General features: G+C 44.9%; 1 protein-coding gene across 1 annotated transcript in view; it reads left to right on the top strand.

The window, feature by feature from the left end:
• Window positions 1-22958, top strand: part of PAPPA (pappalysin 1) — a 249448-nt gene that overhangs the window by 187924 nt on the left and 38566 nt on the right. Inside the window, 4 exon segments of the mRNA XM_033137308.1 lie at window positions 3928-4111; window positions 8794-9004; window positions 11113-11284; window positions 14525-14672. Of these exon segments, the coding sequence (XP_032993199.1) occupies window positions 3928-4111; window positions 8794-9004; window positions 11113-11284; window positions 14525-14672 (715 nt within the window).

Genomic DNA, 22958 nt, shown 5'->3' with positions numbered 1-22958 from the left:
CTGAATCAGATCTCTCTTCTCCCCCCCCCTCCTCCCCTTGCTGGGGGGGGGCACACATAGTTTCACAGTGTCTCAGTCAGCTGTGTGGTAGGTGTTGCCATTTAACCATTCCATGTATGTCCTGTTTGTTTCAGATTGTTCATATAGGACATGGGTAGACAAACTAAGGCCTGGGGGCCAGATCCGGCCCAATCGCCTTCTAAACCCGGCCCGTGGATGGTCCAGGAATCAGCGTGTTTGTACATGAGTAGAATGTGTCCTTTTATTTAAAATGCATCTCTGGGTTATTTGTGGGGCATAGGAATCCGTTCTTCTTCTTCTCCCCCCCCCCCAAAAAAAACATAGTCTGGTCCCCCACAAGGTTTGAGGGACAGTGGACCGGCCCCCTGCTGAAAAAGTTTGCTGACCCTTGATATAGGAACTTGTAAGCTGCCTTATGCAGAGTCAGACCATTCGTCCATCTAGTTCAGTATTGTCCTTGTTGACTTGCAATCACACTCTGGGATTTCAGGCAGGGATCTCTCCCTGCCCTACCTGAGGCAGGTAGCGGTGACAAAAGATGAATATTGAAGACTAATAGACAAAATGAAATTGCTGGGTCTGGGTGACATCCAGCTGGGAGTTTCTCAAAGAACACAAATGTGAAACCGCTGATCTCCCAACAAAAAGATATGTACCTAGCTTGTCTCTCACATCAGCCTCCATATCTAAGGACTGGGAAGGAGTCAATGTAGCGCCATTTAAAAATAAATAAATAATAGAGATCCAGGGGGAATCCTGGAAATTACAGGCCAGTTAACTTAATGTCTGTCCCAGTAAAAATGGTGGAAAGTATTGTTAAAAAATAAAATAACCAAGCATATAGAAGAACAAGCCCAACTGAAACAGTGAAACCCTGACTAGTGGGGTGCCACAGGGTTCTGTCTTGGGCCCAGTCCTATTCAACATCTTCATCAATGACTTGGATGATGGGCTTGAGGGCATCCTGATCAAGTTTGCAGATGACACCAAATTGGGAGGGGTGGCTAATACCCCAGAGGACAGGATCACACTTCAAAATGACCTTAACAGATTAGACAACTGGGCCAAAGCAAACAAGATGAATTTTAACAAGGAGAAATGTAAAGTACTACACTTGGGCAAAAAAAAAAAAAAAAAAAAATGAAAGGCACAAATACAGGATGGGTGACACCTGGCTTGAGAGCAGTACATGTGAAAAGGATCTAGGAGTCTTGGTAGACCACAAACTTGACAGGAGTCAACAGTGTGATGCAGCAGTTTAAAAAGCCACTGCAATTCTGGGCTGCATCAATAGGAGTATAGCGTCTAGATCAAGGGAAGTAATAGTACCACTATATTCTGCTCTGGTCAGACCTCACCTGGAATACTGTGTCCAGTTCTGGGCACCCCAGTTCAAGAAGGATACTGACAAGCTGGAACGTGTCCAGAAGAGGGCAACCAAAATGGTCAAAGGCCTGGAAACGATGCCTTATGAGGAACGGCTTAGGGAGCTGGGTATGTTTAGCCTGGAGAAGAGAAGGTTAATGGGTGATATGATAGCCATGTTCAAATATATAAAATGATGTCATCTAGAGGAGGGAGAAAGGTTGTTTTCTGCTGCTCCAGAGAAGCGGACACGGGGCAATGGATTCAAACTACAAGAAAGAAGATTCCACCTAAACATTAGGAAGAACTTCCTGACAGTGAGAGCTGTTGGACAGTGGAATTTGCTACCATGGAGTGTGGTGGAGTCTCCTTCTTTGGAGGTCTTTAAGCGGAGGCTTGACAGCCATCTGTCAGGAATGCTTTGATGGTGTTTCCTGCTTGGCAGGGGGTAGGACTGGATGGCCCTTGTGGTCTCTTCCAACTCTATGATTCTATGAAACAGAGCTGGCATGGCTTCTGCAAGGGAAAGTTCTGTCTCACAAACCTATTAGAACTCTTGGAGAGTTTAAATAAGCATATAGATAGAGGTGATCCAGATGATATAGTAACCTGGACTTTCAAAATGCTTGGAGTGAGGAAAAAAACGGTTTGACCATGAATATGTTAAGTTGCATGAAGTGAAGAGCAGGGCTAAACTGATAGTTACTGTATATGAATGGGAAGATATAGAAAGCAGAGTCCCCAAGGGATCTATGTGTTTAAACTTGTTCATAAATGAGCTAGAGTTAGGAGTGAGCAATGATATGGCCAAGTTTGCTGATGATACTAGATTTTTAGGGTCATTATAACAAAACAAAACAAAAAAGATTGTGAAAAGCTCCAAAAGGATCTCTCCAAACTGAGTGGATGGCCAATAAAACGGCAATTCAGTGTAAACAAGTGTAAAGCGATGCGTGCCAGGGCAATTTTTTAAAGTTAATTTAACATATATACTCATGGGGTCTGAATTGGCAGTGTCCGAGCAGGAATGAGACCTTGGGGTCATAGTAGTTAGCTAAATGAATATGCTAACTCGGGGTGTGGCACTGTGGCAGCTGTGAAGAAGGCAGGCTCCACGATAGAGATCATTAGGAAAGGAATTGAAAATAAACCTGTTGATGTATTGGCGTTATAAAAATGTATGGCACAACCTCATTTGGAATACTGTGTACAGTTTTGGTCACCTAATCTCAGAAAGAATATTGTAAGGTTAGAGAAGGTTTGGGAAAGAGCAACCAAAATGACCAAGGGGGTGGAGAGGCTCTCCTATGAATAAAGGTTGCAGCATTTGGGACTTTTTAGTTTAGAGAAAAGGTGAAGAAGAGGTGACAAGATAGAGGTTTACAAGAATATTGTAAGGTTAGAGAAGGTTTGGGAAAGAGCAATCAAAATGACCAAGGGGGTGGAGAGGCTCTCCTATGAATAAAGGTTGCAGCATTTGGGACTTTTTAGTTTAGAGAAAAGGTGAAGAAGAGGTGACAAGATAGAGGTTTACAAGATTATCCAAGACATGGAGAAAGTGGACAGAGAAAAGTTCGTCTCCCTCTCTCACAACACTAGAACTCATAGGCATCCAATGAAGCTAAATGTTGGAAGATTCAGGACAGAGAATAGAAAGTGTGTCTTCGCACAGCTCGTTTAAACTCTGGGATTTACTACTGCACTAGACAGTGGTGGCCTGGTGGCAACTTAGATGGCAGTAGAAGAGGATAAGAAATTCATGGAGAAGAAGATCTATTGGAAGCTGCTAGCCATGGTGGCTCTGCTGTGCCTCCACAGCTGGAGGCGGCAGTACATCTGAATACCTGTTGCTGGAAACCACAGGAGGGGAAAGTGCTCTTATGCTCAGATTCTGCATGCAAGTTTCCCATTGAGGCATCTGGTTGGCCACTGTGAGAATAGGATGCTGGGTTAGATGGGCAATTGGTGTCTCAGGTCCTCGTCCAACACTTTAACCACCAGACTACGTTGGCTCTCGTGTATCAATGTAACATCTGTTTCCATCCTGCAGCCTGGTGGTGGGAAGCTTGCATTGTGTGTTCCAATGGTACTGCTCTTCCATTCCTTGACATTAAAAAGGGAGCTTGGACATGGTGAAGGTTGCCTGCTGACCTGCTATAACAATGTATAAAAGTCATAGCAGAAATTGGTACCTGTTCAGGTGACATGCAGGGAGAAGGGATGAATGGATTTTGACATGAAAGTTGGAAAAGTTATTGGACTAGGAGCAGCGATGCGTGGAGGAAAGAGGAGAGGAAACATCGGGGTGGGGTGGGAAGTCGGCTTTTAAATTTGTGTTAAATTTGTACTATTCTGTACTAATCTGGTAATAATTTGTTTAATATTATGGAAAATCACTAAAAAATAATTGCCAAAAAAAGGCAAGTGGCCATGGGCTCAAACTCAATTTACAAGCCATCAGAGCAAAGCCAATAAATGGTTTTGGGGGCTCCCACCACGTCTCATTCAGCTCTTAGTGAGTCCATGCTTCCTTTTTTTCAGGTGGAGCCCAGTGTCACCATGACCTGTGTGGATGGGAAGTGGAGCAAGCAGATAGCCTGTGAGCCTGTGGACTGTGGGATCCCTGACCAGTATCATGTCTACCCAGCCACCTTCAACTGCAGTGAGGGCACCACCTTTGGCAAGAGATGTTCTTTCACTTGTAAGCCTCCTGCCCAGCTGAAGGGTAAGCAGGAAGGACACATCCGTAAAATGGCTCCTTATGCTTTGGTGTTCCATGCAAGTGTTGTGTGTGTTGTCTCCTGGCACTGCTCCCAGGCTCCAGTGCCTTGTTTCCCAGCAATACCTGATTCCTTCCTTCCTTCCTTCCTTTCACAAAATTTATATGCTGCTTGGTTGTAAAGCACACGCGTGCGCACTGACAACTCTTAAACCTTGCATATTGAGCTCTGCTCCACAAGGGGACCACATAGGCTTCAGTACTATCTCTGCCACCTGACTAAGCACTCAGTCAGCTGAGTCCTTATCAAGAGCCAGTTCCTATCAACCAATGCCTACAAATGTAATGGAGGTACTGTAGATCTGTTTTATTTCCAGACCACTAGAGTTTTGTGTATGTTCTTTCGTAAACCTATTCCCAATTCTACTCCAAAATGTGCAAGTAAAGGAATGTTTAGTTATTTTTATTTAAAAGCATTTCTAAACCACTTAACATTTAATAATAATAATAATAATAATAATAATAATAATATCTCAGCATTATATGAAACTGCAACATAGATACATAGGAAGTTGTCCTATACAGAGTCAGACAATTGGGTCATCTAGCACAGTATTGGATACAATGACTGACAGTGGCTCTCCAGGCAGGAGATGATCCCAGCTCTACCTGGAGTTTCCTTCTGCATGTAAAGCAGATGCTCTACCACTGAGCTGCGGCCCCCTTCCCATTTCACCACGTGAGGAACCACCCAACAGCTCAGCTCCATAGAATGTGAGAAAGCATTGTCCACAAGCAAAGCCTGGAAAGGGCAACATTGGTCCAGTCTGCATGTGCATATTCATGGAATTAATTTGAACTCAGATGTTTGAGGTGCAGGCTTTCTGGGCTGTGGCTGGAAAGCTGAGAAATGTCTGTTGGCTTCTGAGAAAAGATCCTGGTCTAAGCGCAGGCTCTTGGCCTGACCAAGAAGAGGCTGCTTTCGGCATTCTGAAGTAGCCTGAAACCCACCCTGCTTGCAACTTGAGCATTACGGCAACACTTGGACCGGTAGCTGTCAAAAGTGGAATGGGGGGTAGGGAGGAGAAAAAGAAGTCCTGGACGCCAAATCACAAAACGATGACTAATAGGGCTCAGCCAGCGAGCTCCTTGAGTCGGGAAGCGGGGATGACTCACTCCTTAATTTGACCACTGATGTCACACAAACCACTGTTTTTTAATGTCACAGTTCATCACCCTGCCGTAGCAAGTATGAGATCATCTGCGCTGGACTGCGGACATGCTGTGTGAGTCAGACAGGAGAAAAACAAAGCCGCTGGACCAGGAAGGGAGCTTTTCAGAATTGTACAAAAATACCTCAGCGGCTCGTGGCTGTTGGGAGGGGGAAAGATACAGAAGCCCTCTTGCTCCCCCACCCCCTCTTTTCCAGGCATCAGAAGAGCATCTGAGCATCGCTGCTTCTTTCTTTTCCTTCATTCTTGTCTTTCCCTTCATTGACTCCTGCCACTAGATTAAGACATGTGGAACCCCCCAAACTGTGTCAGGTTTAAGAGGCAATATAGCATTAACCTTCCCACCTATTTGCAATAAGCCCATATGTTGTGTCTGATTGAAAATGTCTGAAATGTCTGAAAAATCATTCTTTATTTTGAGATTTTGCAAGAAAAAAAGGGGGGGAGCCCTTATAGTTGACCATCCAGTCTCTGTTTAAGATGCTCAATTGAAGGAGTCTACCACCTCCAAGGTAGACGCTCTGTCACTGGAGGTTTTTCAAGTAGTACCTTTAAATGAAAATACCTCATGATTTCTTACTTAGCTTATATGTAAACTATATTATAGATTAACAAATAATTGTTTGTATTAACAAACAATTAACAAATAATTACAAATAAATAATTACAAATAAAGATTAGCAAATAATTGTGTAGCCATTAAGTTTATTTTTTCATATCAGAACAATATTGTCTTTCTTAGAGTTTACCTGTTTCTGTTACCTATTCATTTATTTTAACAGATTACGTAAAACTTCAGATTTGTTAAAAGAAACAAAAGGTATCCAGGGACCACACATAATCCAAGATTCTAAACTGTGGTTTACTTACCTTGTTCGTAAATCCAGCACAACAGACTCCCATCTGCACTGTGCATTTAAAGCAGTACCATGCCACTTTAAACAGCCATGTTTTTCCCCAAAGAATCATAGGGACTAGTTTGTCAAGGATGCTGATGGTTGTTCGGAGATCCAGTGTCTCTTCAAAGAACTGGAGTTCTCAGAGTTCTGTGGAAAGAAGGATTGGCAGTTAAACCACTCTTAGGATTATAGCTCTGTGAGGGGTCCCAGGGTCAACCCCCAATGTCTCAAGGTATGACTGAAAGACATCTCTACCTCAACACCTGGAGAGCTGCTGCCAGTCAGTATAGACAATAGATAGGCTCGTGACCTGATCTGTATAAGTCAACTTTCTATATTTAACTTTAGGGAGAAAGGAAGACGCTCCATTAATCTTGGTGCAGGTGCAAAATGTGGTGTTGAAGCTTGCCCTGCACGATCTGTAGCATGCCCATAGGAAACTCCACTTGTCTGGCCCAGGAGCCTGTGCGCTGCCAGCCAAGGCTTGTGCAGTCATCTCTTCATCCATGCTGCGTGCTCCTGCTGCGCTGCACCATGCCTGCAGCTGCTTGCTCCCATATGGGTTGGGAGTTCTGTAGTGTTGTGAGGCCTCCAGCAACCTCTGCCCCAAAGCAGGGGCAGGAGAGGGCCAAGCAAGGCCACCATAAGTATATCTGGCACCGTGGTGCAAAGGTCCCTCCGGCCCCCCACCCCCGCAGAGGCTTGGGAGGCAAGCTGCACGCCTGCCAGCCATATGGTTGACGGGGAGCAGCTGGCAGGCGCACAGGAGGGAAAGGGGAGGCCATCGGCAAACCGTGCAGCTCCCCCACTCGCTGGGGCGCCCCTAAGAAGCCGGCGCCCTGGCGCAACACACCAGTAAACCCGATGGGAAAGATGGCTCAGGAGTCAAGGGGGGCGCCAGGCACAGCAGCAACCCAGGACACATGGCGGTGGCACCAATCATGGCACGAGAAGCGTGTGGCGTGCAGTGCCTATGAGCAAAGGACTTGAGGGGCCAAAGAAGGAGGGCAGTGACAGGTGGCTCCATCACAGCAGGGGAGGGCCTAGCCAGACTCCCTTCTCGCAACCTGCCAGCCTCATGGGAGACGTGTGCTCCATGCACTCCATGCATTTCCGGGCCAGAAAAGGGAGCCCCCTCCCAGTCTCACGGCAACTTCAGGACTGCTGCAGCCCAGTGGCATAGTGCGATTTGCGCCCTCTAAGAATTTTGCGCTCAGGGGAATCGCCCCATTAGGCCCCCCCCACTACACTACTGATTAACTCCCAATGTGAAAGAGATTATGGCCTGAATTACTGTGGACATGAATAAAGTAAGGACTGTGAAATGAATCCCTTGGTTCAGAGAAGGCACAATATGTGATAATGCCGCCATCCTTTGCAATGTTCCCACTTTCTCAAAGGCTACACTGGGCAATCACATATTGTTGTTATTTTATTTAAACTTGATAATTGGTTGTTTCACATAAAGGTATCCAAACAATTTACAAAACTACTTTGAAGTGGTATTTTTTCATTGCCTGGTAAGTACGGCCTGTAATGTTGACAAGGTGGCTTCTAAAAGTTTGTTTCAGAACATACAATGTTTAGGGAGGCTTTTAATGTTTAATAGATTATTGCATTTTAATGTTCTGTTGGAAGCCGCCCAGAGTGGCTGGGGAAACCCAGCCAGATGGGCAGGGTATAAATAATAAATTATTATTAGTATTATTATTATTATTATTATTATTATTATTATTATTATTATTATTACAATGTGAATAACTTTCTTATGCCTGAGCTGTACAAACTGTAGATTGCATGTGGTGTGTGTGTGTGTGTGTGTGTGTGTGTGTGTGTGTCACATGATGAAATGCTCACCATCATCCCTGCACATAGAAAGCTAGTATATTGGGGAACATGCTTTGGCCTAGCTCGACACGCACCATTGTTTTTCCCCATTTCTGAATTTTATTGGGTTGCAGCCAACTAAGCTTTACTCAGGGTAGACTCACCATAGTTAATGAACCTAAGTTAGTCAGCTCTAATCACTTCAATAGTACACTCCAAAATACAGAACTCATTTTCTTTTTTATATAAGTTTGGGGACCCCGTGGCCCTCCAGATATTGTTGGACTACGGCTCTCAGCATCTCTGACCATTAGCCATGCTGAAGGATGGGAATAGGGGTACAGCAACATTGGGAAGACACCCAGCTCCCTTCCCCTGTTTTATATGATGCTTGGTGATGTTTTGAAGATGTATGTTGCTTTAATTATACACTCCTTAAAAATAAGAAGCTGCTTTATTCTGAGCCAAAACGTTAGTCCATATAGCTTATTATCGTCTCCACTGACTAGCAATAGCTCTCCAGGGTTTCATATAGGGAGTCTCTTGCAGCCTTACCTGGAGTTGTCGGAGATTGAACCTGGGATCATATGCACTGCCACTGAGCTATGGTCCTTTCCCTAAAGAGCATAGGGACACAGGAGTCTGCCTTATGCTGGGTCAGACCACCCCTAGTTAACACAGCCTTCAGCTCTTCACATCACAACTCACTCTCACTTCTGTCTCTGTCCAGGAAACAACAGCAACTTGACATGCTTGGAAGATGGGCTCTGGTCCTTTCCTGAGGCGCTCTGTGAACTGATGTGCCGAGCTCCTCCTTTAGTCCCCAGTGCCGACCTCCAAACTGCTCGCTGTCGTGAAGACAAACACAAAGTTGGTTCCTTTTGCAAGTATAAATGCAAGCCGGGTTACCATGTCCCAGGATCCTCTCGGAAGGCAAGGAGGTAAGTGGGTACTGCAACAGGTTGCTGTGCCTCTTTTCATTACTGATTATTTACAATCAGTCTGGTGTACTGGTTAGAGTGCTGGGCCAGGACTTGGGAGTCCCAGGTTCAAATCCCCACTCAGACATGAAGTTTCTTCGATGACCTTTGGCCAGTCATGACCAGGCACGGGGAAGAAATTTAATTCTGCTTGTATGTAAAGGCAAACCTAATTTGGACTTTCGGAGGGAATACGAGAACAGCCATCCTTCAGACTCTGCAGTTCTCTTAGTTTTGTGATGTAGTTTCTCCAGTCAAACAGTATTTACAAAAATGCATAAACATGAGTGTAATAATGAAAATAACATATCAACTGGGTTGCAGGGGAGAATTCCTTGCAAAAATCTGTACAGTAGTAAAATAAATAAATACAAAAAAGTGTTTATGAGAAGAAATTTGCATTGTTCTGACATATATTCCATGAAGGTTGTTTTTTAATGCAAATAGTTGTAGAAATGTGGCAAACTGAATTTAGGATTGGAAAAATGAGACATAGGGTTCCATATATCCCTAGCCATTACCTCTCAGCTGAGTCTTATCTCACATGGTAAAATGTTTGTAAACGGTGCTTGGAATTGTAGCTCTCTAAGTGGTTTCCTATTAAGTCCCAGTATACCCTTAGCAGACTACAGTTCCAATGATTATTTGGGATCGGGGGGGGGCATAACTGTTCAAAGTGGCACAAGTGTGCTTTAAATATATAGTGTGGAAGTGACCTGACTTTTTCTACATGAAACAGAGGGTTTTACAAAATGGGCGCCATTGGCAATGGAGGACATTCCATGTATGCTCCCCACTAAAATTTGAAGTGGGAGATTTGGGAAAGAAGGGAGGGAGGGAGGGTGGGAGAAATTAACATAGCACACAGCTGAATTATGGAAATTCACTACCATTGCCTCCTGAAATGACAGAAACGTGCTAACAGAAAGTCTAGTGGTCATTATGGGTCAGTTGCCTCCTGAAATGACTCTTAATCTCAGAGTTGTGGGTTTGAGCCCCATATTGGGGGGTTGGACTAGATGACCCTCATTGTGTCTTCCATCTCTATGATTCTATGAAATCATTACTGGCACAAAATCACCTCTGAATACCAATGCCTGGGGCACATGAATCTGGAGAATGCTATTGCATTCATGTCCTGTTTGTGCGCTTCCTATAGGCATATGGTTGTCCACTTGTGAGAACAGGATGCTGGATTAGATAGACCTCTGGCCTGATCTAGCAGGGCTCTGTAGATGTCTTGAACAGGCCAGGAACAAATTGGCCTCCTCTATTAGTTGCTTATGAGAATGAGGCCTTTGAAGGAATGGGAGAAAGGAAGTGCCACATAACATAGCTGTTCTGGGACGGAGTTCTAGGCATAAGATGTTGCAAGAGAGCACAACAGGAGCGGATCAAGGCAGCGAAGAGTTTCCTGTAATTCCATAGCGCTTAAATGCAAGGACCACAATCCTGGCCGCTGCCACCCTCCCCTGCGCACACATAAAAGGGCAAAGCATCAAGGATGACTTCCATGGATTTTTGCATGAGAATGCAATTTAATGGTTCATCTCAGGAGCCTCTTGTTACCTGCTCCTTTATTGAAGATGCCAGCCATTAAAGCTCACCCGCACTCATTCTGCCTCTATAAGCCATTGCATTCACAAACCCGGCTCAGTGCTAGGAACCTCCTTTTCGGAAATACCCTCTTTGATATGCAACCTGGGGAGTCCCCTTTGAACCTTGGTGGGAAAAAAGAAGTTTACTGGTATTCTACAGTTTTATGACTCAGTTGGGAAAAAGAAGCCCACATCAAAAATAGCCACTGACCTTAAGGTCTGGGTGAAGATTTTCAATGTGTGGGTGGGTGGGGGGGCCAACTTCAGCAGCTGGACCTTTGGAAATAGTCATTGTTTTCATTAGGAGACCACACAGCATAAATCTACCACCATGGTCCTTAAGTGTCAGGGACACAAATGTCTGTCGTGGTGGCAGCTTGGAAAAATGTTACTGAACTCAGGCTGCTTGTTAAATAAATCACCCATTTCTCCTGTTTACCTTCTCCCTCCCCCCCCCCCAATGTACTGTAGGAGGGCCTTTAAGATCCAGTGTGGCCAAGATGGAACTTGGCTAGAAGGAGCTTGTACACCTGTCACCTGTGAACCTCCACCCTCCAAGTTCTACGGGCTCTACCACTGCACCAATGGCTTCCAGTTCAACAGCGAGTGCAGGATCAAGTGCGAAGAGGACGGCACCCAAGCCGTGAGTCCCTTCCAACCTGATCTAAGCCATTGCAGGTTTCTGAAAAAGCCTTCCCCTGTAGCGATGCCCCCAAAGGTCTCACCGGCCCCATTCTATTCATCCATCCATCCATCCATTCACCCATTCATTTTATTTCATAAAATTTATACACCGCTTGATTGTTTTTTTAAAAAGAAAACCCTCAAAGCAGTTTAGAGAAAAAGATAAAACAGTAAAATCAAGAAATGCCCTCAACCGTACTTTAAAACATACAGAAGTTAAAATACTGAAAAATTACAACTCACCTCCACTTTCTAAGCATCTTGGTGGGCTTGTCTAAACAGGATGTTTTTGCAGGTGCCAGAAAGTGTACAGTGAATGTTCCTGCTTGACCTCAATAGGCAGGGAGTTCCAAAGTGCAGGTGCTGCAACACTCAACGACTTCAGTTCTTACAAACGGGAATTATGCGACACTTGTAGTAGCGCCAGTTCTGCTGATAGAAATAGTCAAGTGGGCACATGTGGGGTGAGACAATCTCATAGGCAAACTGGTCCCAAGGGCTTTATATGCTAATAGTAACACCTTGAACTTGGCCCAATAGCAATTCAGCAACCAGTTCAGATCTGTGCACAGAGGCCATATGTGCTGACAAAGCCTCACTTCTATCAGCAATCATGTTGCAGCATTCTGCAGCAACGACAGCTTCGAGATCAAGTACGAGGAAAGCCCCACCTAGAGTGCTTTGCAGTAATCCAGTCTTGAAGTAACCAACGCTTGCATGTTTTTCGGGTTAAGAACACTGCAAACTCAGAAGTGTTTACTCCTGGGTTTCGCCGCGCGTGCGCAAAAGTGTTCTGCACAGTTCACGCATGTGCAGAAGTGCTCTATCGCACTTCGCGCATGCACAAAAGCACCGCTCTGGTTGAGAACTTTTCGGGGTGCAAATGGCACCCCGGAATGGATCGTGTTCACAACCAGAGGTACCACTGTATAGTGTGAATGTGGGTTTGCACGGGCTTTGGTCCATCAATTTCAATGGGTTTGACCTGAGTAGAACTTAGTAGGGTACATCCTTGTGCCTTTTCCAGGTCTACAGCATCCTTTTTGAGAAGGACTGACCAGAACAGTGCATACTAGAGCATGTCTGTGTGTGCCATGCTGTGCTGTGTGTGAGTTGCAAACAACTGGCATATTCTCTTCCCAAACCCTCCACACAGAAGGCTGGCATCTGGTCTGTGTAAAACCGTCACATACCAATCAGCATCCCTTCATACTTTTGACTCTTCTGTGTTTAGATCTAGCAGGCCCTGTTTCTCCCCACCCCTCACCCTTAGTGTGTTTTGGCTAAGTTGAAAGTCAATGTGCCCACGAGCTGTTTGGCAGCCTCAGGGCCGCCAAGAGAGCTTGGTTCCACCAGCCTCTTGTGTTTGGTGCACTGATGTAACAGGGTTTGTGTTTCACAGTTCAGGGTTGTGTTGAAAACTGCTTCAATCCTTTGGGGGAGTGGGAAACCTAGTCCACTATCCTGTTCTCACAAGAGCTCTCTCCCCTCCTGTGGTTTCCAACAACTGGGTAATCTATAAAGATGGGAGAGCAAAGTACACTATTTGCACAAGTGTCAAACTATGGGTCCTTACTTCCAAAAGTAGCGTGCTTGTGGAGGGTGGGAGGGTGGAATCCTCACGCACCATTCATGGTGTTGTATTCATTATCATATTTGTATCCCACCTTTCTTTCAAGGAACTCAAGGTTGTGTACTTTCTTCTCCAATCCCCCCCCAGCCCCCATTTTACCCTCACTACAACCCTGTGAAGTAGGATAGAGTGAGAGAGAGCGACTGCCTAAGCTTACCCTGTGGGCTTTGTGCCTGAGAGAGGATTTGAACACTGGTCTCCGACACCCTAACCACACCAGCTCTCACATTATAGCAATTACACATCCTATTCCTTGCTATATTTGGGGGGGTGGAGAGGGTTTAGGACAACATAGTGGGTGATTGCCAATCTCTGGTGTAAGGTGGGTTGGCTGAAAGTCTGAGCTCTCATCACATAAACAGAAGTTATTCCATACTGACATATAAAACTTAAGTGAAGTTCAGCTCTTAACTCAGACATGATGTAGCGGGGTAGGGGTGGGGGAGTTGTCCATGGATATGTGTACATTATTTTTTTCTTTTTAAAGCATGTTTTTAATGCAGGAGAAACATCAGCTTGGCTGTGAGGCAATTCCACACCCCCACACCCCGCAAAGCATTTATATCATGCAGTAGTTAACATTATATGATATGTACCTTGGCACTGAAACCAGCATTTCAGTCTCACTGGAGTCCAGTTTTTCCTTGGCTCGCAGTGAGGATTAAACCATTAGGGGCCTTAATAGTCCTCGTTTCTAGCAGAAATAGGTGTGTGTTACTGCTCTGCAGACTTTGGTGGACCTCGTGAGGGTACTGACCCTTGAAAATGATAATGGCTTCAATTAATGTGACTGTTCTGGGGAGGATAAATGATTGTTTTAGTGTTTTATATAGTTTTCTCCTCCTAATAAATTGGCTCCATAATAGGCTGATACTGGAGCTAGGGATATGTGTGTGTGTGTGTGTGTGTGTGTGTGTGTGTGGTTTCTATGTTTGAATGGGAGATAATTCCTTGGTGACTTCAGTGCAGCTGAACTTTCTTTAGGAAGGCTGGGACAAATTTGCCAATTTCAGTTGACGGATCCCAATCTTCAGTTCAGTTCTCTACTTTCTGAAAGAATTTTATTTTCTTGGGGGCAGGGCAGATCACCTGCATTTTTATTTTTTTTTGCAGGTTTTGCTTAAAGCAAACACATGCAGCTTTGGCTGGTGTGCACATTTTGTTACAAGCCATTTCCTCTAATATATTGAATTTTAAGATACCCTTTTCATGAAAATAATTGTTTTCATGCACACTCTTATGATTATTATTTTTTTAGGTACACATGCAGAAAAAGTGATGGATAATAATGCAACTGGTGGTGGCTGGTGCCCACTAGGAATTGGCAGGGTAAAAAGCAGGGTGTCCAAACCAGAGGTGGATTCCCAGCCAATGACAGATGGAGCCACTACCTGATTGGATATGAGTAAGAAGGCAGGCAGGTGGGAGCTGGCTGAGGACAGACTGAGGTTGCAGGTGTAGGGGTGGCGCCCCATTTCCCCAATAGACCAGCTGATGATAGTGACAGTGATGCCTGGAACACCTTCACCCTTTTCCTAAGCTGTTCTTCCTGCTTTCTCTTACCAGGGCCGTGGGAACAACGTGATTCACTGCCGGAAAGACGGCACCTGGAGTGGCTCATTTCACCTCTGCAGAGGGATGCAAGGACACTGCTCCCTTCCCAGCCAGCTGAGCGGGGGCTTGAAACTGCAGTGTCCAGACGGATACAGCATAGGTATTTATAAGGTTCTTGCCAGCTTAGAAGCCAAATGGTTGGTGTCAGTGAAAAAGGCAAGAGAAGGGCAAGCGTTCTTCAAAAGCTTCCTCTTGCGTATCCCACCTCCCCCCCCCAATTAGCCTGAGTCTCAAAACAACACAGCTAATTAGTCCCTCTTGAAAGGGCAAGACAGACTTTTAGATGCCAGACCTCTTGGTAACATATGATGTTCCCCTGCACTTGCATAACAGGGCGGTTCTCTGTGGTCTTCGGTTATGGCTGCTCACAGTTAAACTGTGGGTAACTGTGTGCACAGGCACTTCTATGTGGATGCTGCAGTGACTTTGTAGTCTGTTTAACCTGGAGAAGAGAAGAAACAACAACTAATGGGAAGCGTGGCAGTGCAGGGATGTGGAACCCCGTGGCACTCCAGATGTTGCTGGACTACAACTCTTGTTATCCCTCACTATGGACCATGCTGGTTGAGGCTGGAAGAGCCACAGGTTCCCCATCCCTGCAACAGCAGTCTCCAAATATTTGAAGGGCTGCCGTACACCTGTTGCCTTAGAGTATAGCCTAGCATGGAATGAGTGGAAAGCAGATTTTGGCTGAAAAACTGGAGAGGCTTTCTGTGGGCAAGAGCTGTTCAACAGAGGAACAGCCTGCCGCAGGAGATGGTGAGCTCTTCTTCACTGGAGGCATTTGGTCCATCTATCAAGGATGGGAATGTATCAAGGATGCTGCAACATCCTGCATTGAGCAGTGGCCTGGACTAGATAACCCCCAGTGTCCCTTCAGATTTTTTTTTTTTTAATGATTCTACAAAGAAGAGGCCAGCTAGATCAGACCAAGGTTCCAATTTCCTGAATGCTAGTGTGGCACCCTGTTTGCCTCCACAAAGTGCACAAGCAGGACATTGTGGATTACATCCAACATTCATCATACTCTGAGCAGACCTGTTGAAATCAATGGCCATTACTAACTTATATCCATTGTTTTCAATGGGTCTATTGTGAATACAAAACCTGGAGAGCAACTGCTGGTCATTGTTGACCAGGGATTGTGAAGCAGTGACCCTCCAAATATTTGACTGCATTTCCCAGGGCTGCAGGTTTTCTATTCCTGGGGTAAGCAATATTGAGCTAGGCAACCTCAAGTCCTGATTACTAGAATGTATTCAGTATGGGGCTTCCCTTGGGCCCAGTCCAGAACCTCCAGCTGGTGCAGAATGCTGCAGCTAAATTGTTGTGAGCGGCCTATTACCAGCGCATAACTCAAAAGTTTCACTGCCTGCCCATGTGCTACTGGGCCAGGTTCATCTGGTATCATTTGGCAAGGCCCTTAACGACTTCTGTCCAGGGTAGCTAAAGGACCACTTGATCCCTTCTATCCCTCCCTGATCACTGAGGTCTTCAGGGGAGTAATTTGTAGTGGGGCCCCTTGGTTCACATGCACAGCTCGTATCCACCAGGAGATGTGTTTTCAGTACTGTAGCCCCAATTTTGTGCAAATCCCTTCCAATAGGGCCCCCCTATTGAACATCTGCCTACAGAAGACTTTTAAAAATTCAGCAGGCATTTTGACTTATGTCTGATTTTATAGTTTGAACTGATTTTTACCCTTTTTTGTACTGTATTTCTTGCACACTGCTTAAAGACTATGCAGTTAAGCGGTATGCAAATTGTTTAAATAAACAGATAACTAGGTAGGTTAATGGCCTGGCTTGGTATAACACAACCTCCATTGTCCCAATGACATCCTGAAAACATTTGCCTGTGGTTGTAGAAGCAGAATGTAAGATGAGCGTGCTGGATGAGTCCAGTGGCCCATCTAGTCTAGCATCCGTGTACCTGTGGGGTTCCTGCAAGCTGAACACGATGAGCACAACAGCACTCTGCCCGCCTGCATTTCCTAGCAAGTGGTATTCAGAGGCATAGAAACATGGCCATGGTGGCTAATAACCCTTGAAGAAGACAGTTGTGCCCTGTGGGAATGGACCCTCTGCTGGTCAACACTTTTCCATTTGTCCATATCATGGACACAACGCCAGGGTTTGAAACAGGAGACTTTTGCATCCCTACCTGGGGATGCCAGGGGCTGGATCTGTGACCTTCTCTATGCAAAGTATAGGCTATGGACCTTCTGTGAGTGGCCCTTCCACAAAATGTGAGCATCGCTAACAAAGGATGGGGGAGAGATTTGATTCAGTTTGCATTTGAAGACAAATCTACTTAATGCACACTTTCTGAAATAATCTACTAACTGGCACAACCTGCTTTCGAAATATGCACGTCTCTAAAGTCATATACTAAAGTAAAACGCACACTACATACTTTCAAATATAGCTAATGTTGAGAAAAACATACACAAATACATTATATAGGAGGAAATTGCTCTGGAAGTATGTGCGTGTCAAAGCAAAATTGCAGACGAAAGGTTACGTTTGGAGAAATTCACACTAAAATGCTGATGATTTTCCATGATAACTTTTTTAAAAAAACCTGGCAAACTGATGTAGCAATGTGGAGAACTGAATTTTGAGATTGGAAAAGGAAGAAACTGAAACTGACAGGTCGTCCCATCCCTATCACTGATCCAGGTTGTGTAGTCCTACCAATACAGCAAAGATGCACTGCAGGTAAAGCTCCAGGTCTATGTGTGTTTGTGTGCTTTCCCCCTGCACCATTCTCTCCCTGGCTATCATTTTCAACTCCAAAGAAATATCTCTCTTTCCTCCCCCCCCCCACCTCTCTCTTACATGCACACTGTGCTGATCCCTCATTATAGCCTAACTATTGTGAGTTGCTTCAAGGCCTTCCCAAGGGGGAGAGGAATGCGACCTAGATGAGCTCACTGCTCTGTAATGATGCCAATTATGGATCACATATCAAAACAATTCAGGCCTGCTCCTCTCCTGAAGTGTAAATTGCACTGCTGGTGGAGCAGTGAGACGGCAAGCAGGCATCCTTTTCCCTGACAACGTGTATTATCTCTGGAGAAGAGGTGACCTTTAGATGCCTACCAAAGGTTGCTGTAGCATTCAAGGGACATCTTCCCCCCTCATTTTTAATAATGCTGGGTCCTAACTCTTTCTTTCTTTCTTTCTTTCTTTCTTTCTTTCTTTCTTTCTTTCTTTTGGTAGAGAGGGCAGGTGTAGGAATGGAAGCTGAAACAGAAATTAAATGGCAATTCCCTTGTTCCACAAGGTGTTGTTTTGTTATCCATTTATGTCACTTTTGCCATGATCATAGAACCATAGAATTACAATTACAGTTTTTACAGTTGTTGTTGTTGTTGTTCAGTCGTTCAGTCGTGTCCGACTCTTCGTGACCCCATGAACCAGAGCATGCCAGGCACTCCTGTCTTCCACTGCCTCCTGCAGTTTGGCCAAACTCATGCCAGTTGCTTCGAGAACACTGTCCAACCATCTCATCCTCTGTCGTCCCCTTCTCCTTGTGCCCTCCATCTTTCCCAACATCAGGGTCTTTTCTAGGGAGTCTTCTCTTCTCATGAGGTGGCCAAAGTACTGGAGCCTCAACTTCAGGATCTGCCCTTCCAGTGAGCACTCAGGGCTGATTTCTTTAAGGATGGATAAGTTTGATCTTTTTGCAGTCCATGGGACTCTCAAGAGTCTCCTCCAGCACCATAATTCAAAAGCATCAATTCTTCGGCGATCAGTCTTCTTTATGGTGTAGCTCTCACTTCCATACATTACTACTGGGAGAACCATAGCTTTAACTATACGGACCTTTGTCGGCAAGGTGATGTCTTTGCTTTTTAAGATGCTGTCTAGGTTTGTCATTGCTTTCCTCCCAAGAAGCAGGCGTCTTTTAATTTCGTGACTGCTGTCACCATCTGCAGTGATCATGGAGCCCAAGAAAGTAAAATCTCTCACTGCCTCTATTTCTTCCCCTTCTATTTGCCAGGAGATGATGGGACCAGTGGCCATGATCTTAGTTTTTTTTTTATGTTGAGCTTCAGACCATATTTTGCGCTCTCCTCTTTCACCCTCATTAAAAGGTTCTTTAATTCCTCCTCACTTTCTGCCATCAAGGTAGTGTCATCAGCATATCTGAGGTTGTTGATATTTCTTCCGGTAATCTTAATTCCGGTTTGGGATTCATCCAGTCCAGCCTTTCGCATGATGAATTCTGCATATAAGTTAAATAAGCAGGGAGACAATATACAGCCTTGTCATACTCCTTTCCCAATTTTGAACCAATCAGCTGTTCCATATCCAGTTCTAACTGTAGCTTCTTGTCCCACATAGAGATTTCTCAGGAGACAAATGAGGTGATCCGGCACTCCCATTTCTTTAAGAACTTGCCATAGTTTGCTGTGGTCGGCCACAATTACAGTTATCCCCCTTGTTTTACCCTTAAGGCAAACATTGGAAGTAAGGCTGCAGCAATTAGTGCTGGCTCTGCCAGTATGTATTATGGACCAGGTTTTCCATGCTCAAGTTCTTAGGGTCGGTAGCAACTTCTACCACTTTCGGGCAGTGGTGAGTGGCAATAAACCCATCTCAGGGTTACAGCCTCTGCTTTGCATGCAGAAAGGCCAGGTGCAATCCCAGGTCAGCCTGCAATGTCACCAGCATGAAATTCCGGAGGGCCACAGCCAGCCAGCATGAGCAATATTGAACGATCAATGGCTACTGGTAATGGCCAGAGGCAGTAATGTTTGTGCGTCCCAGTTTCTGGAAACCACAGGAGGGGAGGGTGCTCATGCTCAGATTCCGGTTTGCCATTCAGGTATCTGTTTGGTCACTGAGAGAACAGAATGCTGGATTAGATGGGCGGTTTGTGTAGTGCAGCAAACACTTCCTTTGTTCATATTTTACTTGGGAAAAAACGCTGGGGATTGAACCTGTGACCTTCTGTATGCAAAGTAGATATGCTTCTTCTGAGCTATGGCCCTTCCACATAGATGGGTCATTGGCCTGATCCAGCAGACTCTTCTTACATTCATTGTCATTGGCTGGGCCCACCCCCACAACCCAGAAGGCAAAATCTATCCCAAGCAAGGCCTCTGATGAATATCTTAACAGCTGTGCAGAATCATTGGGGAATAAGCAGGCTATTTTGGTGGTTTATAGGTCAGGTGTTGCATTGAAAGAGGCATCTGTTGTCAGCAAGAACAGAATCTTGTCTAGTGAGTGACAGATAGCCACCCACACATACAGACATACCCTCCAGTCCTATGTTGTGTCTTCCATCCACTGGGAATGAACCAGTAACAGCTGTCTATGCAATTTTCCCAGAAAGCTTAATAAAACACTGCTATCAATGAAACTGCATCCACGGTGAAACTTAGAAAGATAACCCACCTTCAGCAGCAGCAAAATCTATCTACCCGTTTGACTCAGCCGCTCAAAAATAATGGAAGGCAAACCTATCTAATTCACATTCTCCGAAACAATGTGCAAACTGAAACAAAGCTGTTATTTGAAATTCATGCTTTTCCATATTTTGCAATGCAATATTTCTCCATCCAAGTAATGTGTGAAAATAGCAGTAGTCACAATAATGCACACACTAGAGTTAAAAAAATGCACGTATTAGTGAAAATATTGTATTATATTTGGGGTAATTCTTTTGGAAATATGTGTATATGTTAGGGGAAATGGCATAAAAGCTGTGTCCATTTAGAGAAATTTGCACTAAAATGCTGGTAAATTTTAACGAGGACTTTTGTGACAATGTGAAGAACCGGATTTAAGAACGGGGGGGGGGGGGGGGGGAATGAGAAACTGGGAGAGACCAAAATGGGTAGATGCAGAGATTGGTGTTACCGCAGACACCAATCGGGGAAGGGGTTTGTTGTGAGCCAGAAGTGAGAAGCTGCCCACCCCTCCTTGGTCTTCTTTCTGATACTGATTGGAGTTCAGAGCTGCTTAATGACACACTCACAGCAGCTGTGCCACTGTGAGAGTGATTTCGCAGAGGGGGGGGGAGCCAATGCAGCAGTGGCGGCAGCACCCCCAGGGGTGTCGGTTTGTGTCTTCGAAAAGCTCCAATATATTACTGCTTACCTTAATAGGGAGAGGGCAGGGCTCCTGTGGTGCTCAACCATTAGGCGAAATGAATAAGGGGCTCTCCTGCTAACAACTGCGCCACACCACTTGTGCCCTTATGTAAACAGGGTTTCAAATGCATTTCGGGCTGAAAGCTCCCCGATAGAAAGAAATCGTATCTGTTTGATTAATCTGTTTAGGTCCCACCCCTTCCTCCCGAAGATGCTCAGGGTGGTAATAACAGCAATAGTAACAATAATTTCCATGCACATGGAAAACTAGCTTGCCAGAGGGATGGGCTCAAGCCTCGCTTACTCCCTGGCATGCTTGATGTCTGTGTGCAAAAATCTATGTGATTTCTCTCTCTTTGTGTGTGTGTGTGTGTGTGTGTGTGAGTACATTGATAAATATAAAATTCTCATTGCCTTGTTGTTACATTTGTGCCCTACTCTTCCTCAAAAGAAATCAAGATGGTGGTTATCAGACATTTATTTATATCGCAACTTTCTCCCTGACAGGGACTCAAGGTGGATGCAGATAAAAATAAGAACAGCTAAAAAACATAAGGGGGGGGAATAATTAAAAGCAAGTAAACATGTTGTTGTTGTTCAGTCGTTCAGTCGTGTCCGACTCTTCGTGACCCCATGGACCAGAGTACGCCAGGCACGCCTATCCTTCACTGCCTCTCGCAGTTTGGCCAAACTCATGTTAGTAGCTTCAAGAACACTGTCCAACCATCTCATCCTCTGTCGTCCCCTTCTCCTTGTGCCCTCCATCTTTCCCAACATCAGGGTCTTTTCTAGGGATTCTTCTCTTCTCATGAGGTGGCCAAAGTACTGGAGCCTCAACTTCAGGATCTGTCCTTCTAGTGAGTACTCAGGGCTGATTTCTTTGAGAATGGATAGGTTTGATCTTCTTGCAGTCCACGGGACTCTCAAGAGTCTCCTCCAGCACCATAATTCAAAAGCATCAATTCTACGGCGATCAGCCTTCTTTATGGTCCAGCTCTCACTTCCATACATTACTACTGGGAAAACCATAGCTTTAACTATACGGACTTTTGTCGGCAAGGTGATGTCTTTGCTTTTTAAGATGCTGTCTAGGTTTGTCATTGCTTTTCTCCCAAGAAGCAGGCGTCTTCTGATTTCGTGACTGCTGTCACCATCTGCAGTGATCATGGAACCCAAGAAAGTGAAATCTCTCACTGCCTCCATTTCTTCCCCTTCTATTTGCCAGGAGGTGATGGGACCAGTGGCCATGATCTTAGTTTTTTTGATGTTGAGCTTCAGACCATATTTTGCGCTCTCTTCTTTCACCCTCATTAAAAGGTTCTTCAATTCTTCCTCACTTTCTGCCATCAAGGTAGTATCATCAGCATATCTGAGGTTGTTGATATTTTTTCCGGCAATCTTAATTCCGGTTGGGGATTCATCCAGTCCAGCCTTTCGCATGATATATTCTGCATATAAGTTAAATAAGCAGGGAGACAATATACAGCCTTGTCGTACTCCTTTCCCAATTTTGAACCAATCAGTTGTTCCATATCCAGTTCTAACTGTAGCTTCTTGTCCCACATAGAGATTTCTCAGGAGGCAAATGAGGTGATCCGGCACTCCCATTTCTTTAAGAACTTGCCATAGTTTGCTGTGGTCGACACAGTCAAATGCTTTTGCATAATCAATGAAGCAGAAGTAGATGTTTTTCTGGAACTCTCTGGCTTTCTCCATAATCCAGCGCATGTTTGCAATTTGGTCTCTGGTTCCTCTGCCCCTTCGAAATCCAGTTTGCACTTCTGGGAGTTCTCGGTCCACATACTGCTTAAGCCTGCCTTGTAGAATTTTAAGCATAACCTTGCTAGCGTGTGAAATGAGTGCAATTGTGCGGTAGTTGGAGCATTCTTTGGCACTGCCCTTCTTTGGGATTGGGATGTAGACTGATCTTCTCCAATCCTCTGGCCACTGCTGAGTTTTCCAAACTTGCTGGCATATTGAGTGCAGCACCTTAACAGCATCCTCTTTTAAAATTTTAAATAGTTCAGCTGGAATATCATCACTTCCACTGGCCTTGTTGTTAGCAAGGCTTTCTAAGGCCCATTTGACTTCACTCTCCAGGATGTCTGGCTCAAGGTCAGCAACCACATTTCCTGGGGTGTATGAGACCTCCATATCTTTCTGGTATAATTCCTCTGTGTATTCTTGCCACCTCTTCTTGATGTCTTCTGCTTCTGTTAGGTCCTTTCCACTTTTGTCCTTAATTGTGGTAATCTTTGTACGAAATGTTCCTTTCAT

This window comes from Lacerta agilis, chromosome Z (genome assembly GCF_009819535.1).
Source record: "Lacerta agilis isolate rLacAgi1 chromosome Z, rLacAgi1.pri, whole genome shotgun sequence".
Taxonomy (NCBI): domain Eukaryota; kingdom Metazoa; phylum Chordata; class Lepidosauria; order Squamata; family Lacertidae; genus Lacerta; species Lacerta agilis.
The sequence above is the reverse complement of the archived record's forward strand: the minus strand, read 5'-3'. Positions and strand labels throughout refer to the sequence as shown.